This window comes from Myxine glutinosa, chromosome 9 (genome assembly GCF_964187855.1).
Source record: "Myxine glutinosa chromosome 9, kmMyxGlut1.1, whole genome shotgun sequence".
NCBI classification, from domain to species: Eukaryota; Metazoa; Chordata; class Myxini; order Myxiniformes; family Myxinidae; genus Myxine; species Myxine glutinosa.
The window spans coordinates 29,823,357-29,835,721 of NC_136269.1; the positions used below are offsets into that span (position 1 = coordinate 29,823,357).

At 46.1% G+C, this 12,365-nt stretch overlaps 2 protein-coding genes across 3 annotated transcripts in view; both read right to left on the reverse strand.

Moving 5' to 3' along the window:
• Positions 1 to 3,924: 3,924 nt before the first annotated feature.
• The window catches only part of AFTPH (aftiphilin), a 100,646-nt gene continuing 92,205 nt past the window's right edge, over positions 3,925 to 12,365 (reverse strand). For both annotated transcript variants that reach the window (XM_078784250.1, XM_078784249.1), the window contains one exon: positions 3,925 to 5,053. The gene's annotated coding sequence lies outside the window, so the exon portion shown is untranslated. The remainder of the gene's footprint in view (positions 5,054 to 12,365) is intronic.
• Positions 5,071 to 11,496, reverse strand: LOC144893712 (uncharacterized). The gene is made up of 4 exons (XM_078785086.1): positions 11,377 to 11,496; positions 11,005 to 11,128; positions 7,461 to 8,200; positions 5,071 to 5,196 (listed from the first exon to the last, which is right to left on the reverse strand). Exons 1-3 carry the CDS (start codon positions 11,494 to 11,496, stop codon positions 7,524 to 7,526), a joined length of 921 nt encoding a protein of 306 aa, XP_078641212.1. The 3' UTR covers positions 5,071 to 5,196; positions 7,461 to 7,523.

A 12,365-nucleotide genomic window follows, 5' to 3' on the forward strand; every position in this document is an offset into this window, starting at 1 on the left:
TATAGATAAAGGTGATCGAATTGAACAAAAAACAATGAAAAATTGACTTTGCAATAATTTATTCAACAAAAAATTAACCGAGATGCCATTTCCTTCTGTGGAAAAAGTAAGTACACCCTCGGCTCTAATAGGTGGTATTGCCCCCTTTGGCAGAAACAACCTCAAGTAGGCGTTTCTTATAACTGTCTACCAATCTCTGACATCAACGAGGAGAAATTATTGCTCACTCCTCCATGCAGAATTCTTTCAGCTGTGTGATGTTTGAGGGGTTTCTTGCATGCACAGCTCGTTTCAAATCCCCCCACAACATCTCGATGGGATTTAGATCCGGGCTTTGACTTGGCCATTCCAGAACCCTCCATTTCTTTATTTTCAGCCATTCCTTGGTGGATTTACTGGTATGTTTAGGGTCATTGTCATGTGGCAAAGTCCACCTTCGGTTGAGCTTCAGCTTTCCGACAGATGGCCTCACATTATCCTCAAGCACCCTATGGTACAATGAAGAATTCATAGTGGATTATATGATGGTGAGCTGCCCAGGCCCTGATGCAGCAAAGCTGCCCCAAACCATAATATTTCCACCACAAAGCTTTACAGTTTGTATCAGATTCTTGTGGTCAAATGCTGTCTTTGGTTTTCGCCAAACATGTCTTCTGGTACTGTGGCCAAATAGCTCTATCTTTGACTCATCTGTCCAGAGCACATTGTTCCAGAAGTGCTGCTTGCCTCGGTGTTCATTGGCAAACTTTAGTCTTGCCCTGATGTTCTTTCTGGACAGCAAAGGTTTCCTCCTGGCACACCTCCCATGTAGATCAAATTTGTGCAGCCTCTTTCTAATGGTAGACTCGTGCACTTTGACATCAACAGTGGCAAGAGCTACCTGTAGGGCCCGTGATGACATTCTGGGGTTCTTAGAGACTTCTTTCAGCATCTTGTGGTCTGCTCTCGGGCTGAACTTTCTGGGGCGGCCTGGCCTGAACAAGTTGGCAGTTACTTGGAATCTTCTCCACTTGTAGATGATCTTCCAGCCAGTCGAATGATTGATTTCAAATTGTTTGGAGATCTTTTTAAATCCCTTCCCAGACTCGTAGTCATCTATAACCTTCTTTCTGAAGGCCTCAGAGAGCTCTTTTGATCTAGGCATGGTGACACCGCACACTTCAACAACAGAGCAAACCAAACTAAATGTCTGAGGTTTAAATAAGACAGGTTCCTCCAAGATCCTCTCGAACGATGTTCTAATCATTTGCACCTGAGCTGGTGCACCTGATTATAATTTTAGGTATTTGAAGTAGTGATAAATGTAGGGGTGTACTTACTTTTTCCACACGCGAAATTTGCATTTATGTTTATTTAAATTATACAATGGACTACAAAATGTAAATGTTTCATGATATTTGTTATATTATATCACCTTTATCTATCAATATTGTTGAAATGAAGATCAAATAGCTGTATGTTGAAATATGTTGAAAAAGTCAAAACTTTACATGGGGTGTACTTACTTTTTCACGTGACTGTATGTGTCATGTGTAAAATCCACGAATAGTCGGGAACGAAGAAATGAAAAGGAGCCAGAAAGGTGGTAAGATTGTCCAGAAAGAAAGTCGGAAAGAAGAAACGTCAATGTCTGTATAGAAAAGGTGTCACTTCCGGATTTGGGAGCAGGTCCGTATTGAGTATTTCAAAATCATAATTTTATTGAGGAATTTATTAAACCTACTATCTACTTTATAACATCCGGTGGGACCCCAAAACGTTCCACAGAAGGTTTGGCGGGACTAGCCCCAACACTGAGGGAGTAGTTTTGGGACGGACGGATGGACAGACACTCCTGTCTGTTGTGCTGCCAGACCATCTGTGGGGTTCTGTGGGGTTTTATCATGTAGATGCAAATTTAGGATGTCATTGGTCACGTGGTCTGGCAGCCATATTGGATCAAAGAAAAAAATACCATTAAACAGAAGAGTTGGCTCACATCGTCGATTGCGTGGGGTAAGTATTCTATGAGTAGCATCTAGTTAAAGAGAGAATAAAGTACACAAGTGAAATTACCTGATGGGAGAGGGAGAGACATTTTCTTTCCAGACATGGCGATCTCTGACGATTCTAATTGGGAAATTACAATACAACTAACTGGACACATGATTCTAAAAACTAGCTATCATTACTACCCTACAGGACATTACCTTAACAATATTTAACTTTTCGCTTCCTGATTATATTTTGCAGATATTTCTTGCCAATGACAATTAATCATCATTTTTCCTTTACAACCTTTCCACCTTAAACTCACCGAAACAAAGCCTGAAATCCTTCCTGAAGACCCACTGCAAACTTTACACCCATTTCTTCCCGACACCATTCTTCCAGCCATAGGTTCACATCTATCGTTCTTATAAATTATATTCCATTTCCTAATCTCGAATGGGATTGAACCACTTCAGGGAGGTGGTCCCATGAACAGAAGAACAAGAGCGATCGGGAGTAGGCCGAGGCTTCAGGAGTTTTAAGGCAGAATGAGTTACTGGAAGAACATGTGCATTTTGCAGTAGTTGAGAAGTCAGATGGTATCTGGGTACAGCAAAATTTAGTGTACAGTAAATCTTCATCATTGGCGGATTTTCTTACCTCTGGATACCTATTCACCATTCACGGATTTGCTTACCTCTGTATACCTATTCACCATTCGCATATTTGCTTACCTCTGTATACCAAGTCACCATTCGTGGATTTGCTTACCTCGGTATATCTATTCACCATTCACGGATTTGCTTACCTCTGTATACCTATTCACCATTCACGGATTTGCTTACTTCTGTATACCTATTCACCATTCGCATATTTGCTTACCTCTGTATACCAAGTCACCATTCGTGGATTTGCTTACCTCTGTATATCTATTCACCATTCACGGATTTGCTTACCTCTGTATACCTATTCACCATTCACGGATTTGCTTACCTCTGTATACCTATTCACCATTCACGGATTTGCTTACCTCTGTATACCTATTCACCATTCATGGATTTGCTTACCTCTGGATACCTATTCACCATTCACGGATTTGCTTACCTCTGTATACCTATTCACTATTCGTGGATTTGCTTACCTCTGTATACCTATTCATCATTCACGGATTTGCTTACCTCTGTATACCTATTCACCATTCATGGATTTCCTTATCTCTGTATACCTATTCACCATTCATGGATTTGCTTACCTCTGTATACCTATTCACCATTCATGGATTTGCTTACCTCTGTATATCTATTCACCATTCACGGATTTCCTTATCTCTGTATACCTATTCACCATTCACGGATTTGCTTACCTCTGTATACCAATTCACCATTTGCGGATTTGCTTACCTCTGTATACCTATTCACCATTCATGGATTTGCTTACCTCTGTATACCTATTCACGATTCGCGGATTTGCTTACCTCTGTATACCTATTCACTATTCGCGGATTTGCATACCTTTGTATATCTATTCACTATTCGTGGATTTCCTTACCTTTGTATACCTATTCACTATTCGTGGATTTGCTTACCTCTGTATACCTATTCACTATTCGCGGATTTGCTTACCTCTGTATACCTATTCACCATTCACGGATTTGTTTACCTCTGTATATCTATTCACTATTCGCGGATTTTCTTACCTCTGTATATCTATTCACCATTCATGGATTTGCATACCTTTGTATACCTATTCACCATTCACAGGGTAAAATCCTTCACATAGCCTCCCTGTGGTTTTTTTTTCCCCACCATCCGTCACTCATGGTTCAAAACTTGTTTTCAAAAGGGTTCAAAACAATTGCACAGATTAGCTTTAAAAGTACAGTCGTTGTCGTACAGTTGTCCCCGGTCCAAATGCTTTCGTCCTAAAAGAATGAGCAAACTACCGCAAGAGGGCAATAATATGGAATAAAATCTTTATGCAAGTAACAAGTTACACTGTTGGTCGGTTTTGATATTTCATTGTCTTCATTTACATAATACATAAGCACAAATAAATTCATTATTTTTTGTCATTTTACAAGACACTAAGCACAGGACTCTGTTTCGGAATGCCAAGGACTCGGACTCAGGGCAGCTGGACTAGGGACTGCTGGACTCGTATTCAGGCCATAGGACGAGGGACTGCTGGAATCAGACTCAGACCGCAGGACCTAGGACTGCTGGACTTGGCCTCAAACTGGACTGCTGGACTTGGCCTCAAACTCTGGACTGCTGGACTTGGCCTCAAACTCTGGACTGCTGGACTCAGATGCAGACCAACACAATATGACTCAGGACTGCTGGACTTTGACTCATACTGCAGGTCTCGGACTTGGGAATGCTGGGCTCAGACCGGAAGGCTTGGACTCAGACCAGGTGGATTAGACTACAACACTGGTATAACCATCATACGACAATGGCACAAAAATCAAATCTCAAACGATTTAACTTTTTTGTTAATTTATGTTCAAACCTGTCAAAAAATATCGGTTTCATAAACAGTGCAATGGAAACGTGATATATTGTTAAATGTTAAATGTAATCCTCGGCTTCATGGGATTAATCACCTATTGCAACAAAAACTGAGCATTTTCTTTTCAGGTTCTGTTTCGTCGACAATCTCTGGTTCAAAAAGATCATCCTGAAGAGCCACAGAAACTGGTGTCCATCATAGACACTCGAAGTTTTCTTGAAAAAATAAATAAATATGAGAAAGGAGTAAAAGGTTCACGTTTAGTTTTAACTTTAGTATGATGAGAAATAACGTTGTTTCGGGGGGGGGGGGGGGGGTGGTGTGTCCCCCTGGCCTTTTAATAGTGTGAAAAATAAACATTCAAAAGTTTTTATTTATTTATATTAAATCAAAACGGATGAATAATTCGGTAAAGTCTTGCTCAGGATCTGTCAACGCAATTCGATATAAGACTGGTGAAGGGTGGCAATGGCCTCCTTGATCGTCTCGACTGTGTCTGGATACAGAAGTACAGTTGTAGGACAGCCTTGATCTGCCATGTCTTCAGGTGCACACCAAACCAGGTGAGGACCTGCAACGACAAGGCAACCATAAGCAGGCAAGGTGCACGTGGCTCCAGATTATACAAAATCTCCAACAGGCCAGACCAATGGAACGTGTGAGGTTCAGCAAAGTATTTGCTATTCCACGATTGAGCTGTTAAATTATCATAAATCTCTATATATAAAGGAGTGTCTGTGTGTGTGTGTGTGTGTGTGTGTGTGTGTGTGTGTGTGTGTGTGTGTGTGTGTGTGTGTGTGTGTCTGTCTGGATGTCCGCTTATAACTCAAGAACTACACATCGGAGAAAAGTTTTAGACACAGATTCGGAATCAGCATAAAATCCTGGTGGTTATAGGCTACGTTTTATTTTAACATAAATGGTTTAAAAAACCGCGCCAACTGCAATTCCATGGTGTAGTTTGTGGCGGCGCTATTGCCCCTTTCCGATCCCGCGGTTGCGCGTACGTACAGTATACTGTACGTACATATTTATATATTTTCAATGTGCTTTATATTGTATTTTTAATTGTTTTTTAGCTTCTTTTATTGTTAATTTATGTACTATTGTATTTATTTTAAATATATTTTTAAGGAAAACAAATGTTTTTACGTCCGTAGGAGTGACGTAAAGTCGCACATGACAAAATGCGCGCCATTTTTTCGCGCCAAGAACGAATAAACGGTAGTTGAGATTTTATTCGAATTCGAATTCCATTAAATTTCAACTGTTGGAAACAATAATTATTTCAACTGTTGGAAATTGAAATAATTATTGTTTCCAACAGTTGAAATTGAATGGAATTCGAATTCGAATAAAATCTCAACTAAAAAAAAAACGTCGCGTTTTAAAATTATGACGTCATCAGCGTATTTCGTAACGTTAATTTTTCAACTTTGCCGACAATGACTTCCGACTTCCGGGTTCGGAATGCGGGACCAATGCCATTTGACAGGGATAAAAAATAAATGCGACATTCAACTGACGACAATGACTTCCGACTTGACTCCCCCCTCCCCTCCCCTCCCCCCTAACCCCTCCCCCCTTCTCCCTCCCCCTCCACTCCCCCCTCCCCCCTCCCCATGGCCCTCCCTTTCCCCCCTGCCCCGTCCCCTCCCCCCTACCCTTCTCCCCTCCCCCCTTTCTCCCTCCCCTTCCCCCCTCCCCCTCCACTCCCCCCTCCCCATGGCCCTCCCTTTCCCCCCTGCCCCGTCCCCTCTCTCCTCCCCTCCCCCCTACCCTTCTCCCCTCCCCTTGCTCCTCCCCTCCCCCCTCCCCATCCCCCCTTCTCTCCTCTCCTCCTCCCCCTTGCTCCTCCCCCTCCCCCCTTCTCTCCTCTCCTCCTCCCCCTCCCCTCCCCCTTGCTCCTCCCCCTCCCCATCCCCCCTTCTCTCCTCTCCTCCTCCCCCTCTTCTCCCCTCCCCCTCCCCTCACCCCCTTCCCCCCCCCTCACCCCCTTCCCCTCCCCCCTTTCTCCATCCCCCCTCCCCTCCCCTCCCCCATTTCTTCCTCCCCCCTTTCTCCCCCTCCACTCCCCCCTCCCCTCCCCCCATGCCCCTCCCTTTCCCCCCTATCCCCTCCCCCTTTCCCCCCTATCCCCTCCCCTCCCCCTCCACCCTACCCTTCTCCCCTCCCCCTTGCCCCTCCCCCTCTCATCCCCCCCCTCCCCATCCCCCCCTCTTCTCTCCTCTTCCCCCTCCTCTCCCCTCCCCCCCCTCCCCTCCCCTCCCCCTCCTCTTCTCTCCTCTTCCCCCTCCCCCCTCTTCTCCCCTCCCCCCTCTTCTCCCCTCCCCCCCTCTTCTCCCCTCCCCCCCTCTTCTCCCTCCCCCCTCTTCTCCCCTCCCCCCTCTTCTCCCCTTCCCCCCTCTTCTCCCCTCCCCACCCTCTCCTCCCCGCCCCCCCCGTTCCCCTCCCCTTCCCCCTCCCCTCCCTTCCCCCATTCCCCTCCCCTTCCCCCGTTCCCCTCCCCTCCCCTTCCCCCGTTCCCCTCCCCTTCCCCCGTTCCCCTCCCCTCCCCTTCCCCCGTTCCCCTCCCCTTCCCCCGTTCCCCTCCCCTTCCCCCGTTCCCCTCCCCTTCCCCCGTTCCCCTCCCCTTCCCCCGTTCCCCTCCCCTTCCCCCGTTCCCCTCCCCTCCCCTTCCCCCGTTCCCCTCCCCTTCCCCCGTTCCCCTCCCTTCCCCCGTCCGGCAATGCCGGGTACTTCCCATGGCCAGCTGTACGTGGGCTGCTCGAGGGTTGGAAAACCAAGCAATCTTTATGTCTTGGCACCAAGTAAGAAAACCAGAAATGTTGTATACCAAGAGGTTTTGAGAAATTGACAATTGACAAAATGTCATGTAGGAAATGTACTGTGATATTGCTCTAAAATATACATGTTCTTTTCATCATATATTTGTATTATTCTTATTCAACCCGGGCGAAGCCGGGTACCTCAGCTAGTAGCTTATAATTTAGTGGATCAAAGTGTTGAAATAATCCTGGACTTTAATAACGTTGGAGAGTTTACAGTTTGAACAGGAGGGCCTTGCCATTCACGGGGTTACGCTCTTCCGTGTACAGGAGGGCCTTGCCATTCACGGGGTTACGCTCTTCCGTGTACAGGAGGGCCTTGCCATTTACGGGATTACGCTCTTCCATGTACAGGAGGGCCTTGCCATTCATGGGGTTACGCTCTTCCGTGTACAGGAGGGCCTTGCCATTCACGGGGTTACGCTCTTCCGTGTACAGGAGGGCCTTGCCATTCACAGGGTTAAGCTCTTCCGTGTACAGGAGGGCCTTGCCATTCACGGAGTTACGCTCTTCCGTGTACAGGAGGGCCTTGCCATTCACGGGGTTAAGCTCTTCCGTGTACAGGAGGGCCTTGCCATTCACGGGGTTACGCTCTTCCGTGTACAGGAGGGCCTTGCCATTCACGAGGTTACGCTCTTCCATGTACAGGAGGGCCTTGCCATTCACGGGGTTACGCTCTTCCGTGTACAGGAGGGCATTGCCATTCACGGGGTTACGCTCTTCCGTGTACAGGAGGGCCTTGCCATTCACGTGGTTACGCTCTTCCGTGTACAGGAGGGCCTTGCCAGTCACGGGGTTACGCTCTTTCGTGTACAGGAGGGCCTTGCCATTCACGGAGTTACGCTCTTCCGTGTACAGGAGGGCCTTGCCATTCACAGGGTTAAGCTCTTCTGTGACAGGAGGGCCTTGCCATTGACGGAGTTACGCTCTTCCATGTACAGGAGGGCCTTGCCATTCACGGAGTTACGTTCTTCGGTGTACAGGAGAACCTTGCCATTCACTCTTGAAAATTACTTGGGTTACACTTGAAAATCCCCGTGAACCGCAATCTATGATGCAGAAACCTGGGGTTATAGGGAAAATAGGGTTAGGGACTTCAACATTGAAATTTGTCACCCTTTTTGCCAAACTGTGTGTGTTTTGTTTTGTTTTGCCAAACTGGATTCACATGTGCGTGCATTGTTTTTGTGCTATTTATTTTCATGAAGAAGAGTTAAGAATATAAAATCAGGTGTTAGTTTCCTGTATTAAGAACAGAAAATAAAGTTAATTTTCTTGAGTTATTGAGATTGTGAAACTTATCTTTCATAATAATGATGATAAACGTAATCCAATAATGCGATGATGGTGATGGTAAAGAGGAGTTGATGGAGATGATGGCGATGGCAATGTTGGAGGGATTTCTTGGAGAGTGCTCGCCGAGTGGCTTATGCACTCAAACAAGCACTCCAGAAGTGTTTTTAACACTCGTAGTGGTCGCCATCCTGGTAACTATTCTTACCACAATCTATCTTAGGATCCCCCCTTTGATTTTTGATTTGATTCTTAATATTAAATGAGGAGTTTAACGTGGACACTTTTTATATATGTAACAAGTTCAATGTCAATATGTTGAATGGTATCTCCAATGAACAACTTTTGCATAAACACTGGCCAAAGCAATTTGGGTAAAAACAAGATGGCAGCCGAGTCACATGTGCTGTTGAAGGGCGTTCCAAAAAGACCTGGACAACTTTGTTTTTGTTAATGTTACATTTGTTGGGGGTAGGCAGTGATTACTTTAGTCCAGGTAGATTTGCATAGATTAGTGTGCTCCGATTGTCGTGAAGAAGAAGAACTACCTTGACGTACTACTAGTACCCTACTGCAAAGCCGCAACGAGCCGGCGAAGCCAAAGCCTCTTGCCACTATTTTACCCATCACTATGGCATAAGTAGGTTAGGTAGTTGGTAGTAGGTAGGTGTAGTAGGTAGTCGGGCAAAGGGGGGCATTAAGCTCCAAGTGGCATTAGCTCCACTACATTGTAAATCTTGAAGGTAAATATAATGCATTTACAATGTAGTGGAGCCTAATGCCCCCTGGAGCTTAATGCCCCCCTTTGCCCTACCTGGTAAGACTTGGTAAAAGAGAAGAGCAGACAGTCCTCCCCAATACCTACATACAATAAATGTCACAAGAAGGTTAAGGAAGTAACTATACGATGTGCTAGCTTAGGGCCTATTTTAAGAAATTTTAACTGGGCTTAACATACGTTTTCACAGTATGTGTGTAGTCTTCTAACTTCAGTCGCTGTCAGGACTGGTTCTCTCTGGGCACCGCGGCTTCCTCCACCAGAAGAAGTTAGCTTGCAGTAAGATCAGTGCCGACAGATCAGACGATAGCGCCGTTTCAACGGCAATGTGTGACTGTCGTTAATCAAACCGAGCTTTCTTTCTTTATGTAAACCGCTTTTACCGGTAGGTGCAGGACAACATCATAAATCAGACAAACCGACTGAGCATGGGAGCTTGGGATTGAAGCCTAATTCGGCTTTTTAGGTCTACCACAAAAAAAAAACAAAAAAAAAAACCTTTAGGGCCATTTTTCCCCGCAAAGCGGGGGTTGGCCTTTTTCGGGGACCGTGGTTGTTGTTTTTTGGTCCCCTTTTTGAAGCAATGTTTTACGGCCGGATGCCCTTCCTGCCGCCAACCCTTTTTACGACAAGCAGGGAATTACCAGTGAACTGGTACTCAATTAGCCGACCTCGGAAGGATGATAGGCATGACAGGCTGAGTCAACCCCCCTGGCGTTAATTCAGCGATCGACCGGGATTCGAACCCAGGATCCTTGGATCCTAAGCTGGCACCCTAGCCGCTAGCCCAACACCAGGCTGAAGGTCTACCACTAAAGAAGAGAAAAATTTCGAAAATGCCCCAGAGTCACGACTGTTGCCGCGAAGGTGCACTGACCAGAAGTTACTTAGTTCCACGGGCGCCTATTGAACTTTTTCGCAATTTTTTATGCATGCTTCCGCATCCGCAAGATGGCGGCCTCCATGGAGCGATTTGGTGCATCAAAGCTTCGAAATTCTCAAAGGATCCAGCAAAATCTGGCTTTTCAACATAAGATTGTGAATCAAAAAAGGACGGGTGAAACAAACTCCTATTGAACTTTTTCGCAATTGTTTATGCATACTTCCGCATCCGCAAGATGGCGGCCTCCATTGAGCGATTTGGTGCATCAAAGCTTCGAAATTCTCAAAGGATCCAGCAAAATCTGGCTTTTCAACATAAGATTGTGAATCAAAAAAAGACGGGTGAAACAAACTCCTATTGAACTTTTTCGCAATTTTTTATGCATACTTCCGCATCCGCAAGATGGCGGCCTCCATGGAGCGATTTGGTGTGTCAAAGCTTCGAAATTCTCAAAGGATCCAGCAAAATCTGGCTTTTCAACATAATACGTACGCGTTCTTTCACAACACCGGCTTCGCCGGCTACAAGTAGGGACTTTGTATTGACCGGACTGTCAGGTTAAGTTTGTATCTTTGTCCCCATTACGAGGAGTGGGGTATGTTAATTAGCTCAGGGATTATGGGTAATTATCCCTTGTACGTCGATACCTCTGTAATTTATTTCCTATGTCCCTTTTGGCACCGCACCATAGACACGTAGCCAGAATCCCACATTTAAAGGCCCTAATAAAAAAAACCTACCGGAAGCCAGGACAATGAGCGCTGCCGCTGACAACCATGACTTTGGAGGCACACATAGGTCGGGCAGGCCGAGGCCACGTCCAGAAGGGCAGTGATTGGTCAGATCTTTCATTGAAGGGAAGGACTGGTAGGGAGCAACTCTGATTGAGAACCGATGACGTCAGAGCAGCATGTACAAAGTAGTTGGAGCGGTGGACATTTTGTCTCTCGTTTTGGATGCTTTAACAGACGGTCGTTATTGTTTCTCTCTCTTGCGCCCCTTCTCTTGCTGGAGACCATCGTGATCGATCGTGATTCCCTCTTGCGCATTCTCGCCCTGAGCCTCGTACGAACCGTGGCGTTTTGCTCTCGGGCTCAAGGAAGCGATCGGACCTGCTGTGTTCGGAGATCTTGCTGGTAGACGTGCAGAGGCAGAGGCAGAGGCAGAGCCGCAGACTGCAGTTTCCCACCAAAGACGACAAAGACAGGCACGGCTGGAGTAGCGAGCTGCATGTGGCCCGTTCGATTCGTGTGGAGGGCCTATTTCGCGCCAGCGGGCGCGGCCTGGTGAACGAGGGTGTACTGAGGCCTGCTTCCCGCCAAGGCAGAAGCCGCGTCCGGATTGCACGTGCAGGGCCTGATGATTACTGACGAGACCCCACCAGCAATCAGAGTTAAATGCACACACACATTTATTTTCAGTTATCCTTCCCATCTTCTGTTTTCAAGTCTCATGTGGGGACGTCCCAATTTAGGAATTTATTTAAGTGCTTTATTTTGGATTACCGGCATTTCTTTTAATAAAGCCGGTATTTTTGGACATTTTAAATGTTTCGTGCGAGTTTATTTTTTGCAGGTTTGAGGACTGCCGGTGGGATCGCTCATTGGGGCATCAATGGTGAAGGTAAGCACTCCGGTCTCCCCATCCCTCTTGCTCCCTCCCCCCCCCCACCCCCCCATGCGTATTATCCGCCATTGGACTGAGCGCTTCGGAGTTAAAGCTCGTTTGGCCTTCCGTGCTACCCTAAGTTGTTCACCAAAGATAATCACGCGACGATATTTAGAACCACGAATGATACAACGATACCCTTTGGTCTATATGATACAGAAACTCAAAGTTTTGTGCACACCATAAATCCACTTCAATGTGAGCTCCATTTGTTGCGTGCAGGACATCAAGGCGGTACACGAGTTCTTGTCATGTTTGGCTCAGCATGTTTGCGTCCACCAGTACGCATGCAGCTGTGATCCGAGAACGGAGATCCTGCAAGTTTGCCACCTTGGTGTTGTAGACAACGTCTTTGACAAAGCCGGACAGGAAAAAAATCAATGGGATCTGGTGATCATTGTCTGGTGATCAGGTGTGGTGATCATTGTCTGGA

Bases quoted from the DNA above. Each gene is read 5' to 3' on its own strand.
- LOC144893712 (XM_078785086.1), bottom strand. From the start codon at position 11,496: ATGCAGCTCGCTACTCCAGCCGTGCCTGTCTTTGTCGTCTTTGGTGGG. The intron at 11,129-11,376 runs GTCCGATCGCTT...GCTCCCTACCAG, and splicing joins AAGATCTCCGAACACAGCAG to TCCTTCCCTTCAATGAAAGA. The intron at 8,201-11,004 runs GTAGGTTTTTTT...CTCCTGTCACAG, and splicing joins GCTCATTGTCCTGGCTTCCG to AAGAGCTTAACCCTGTGAAT.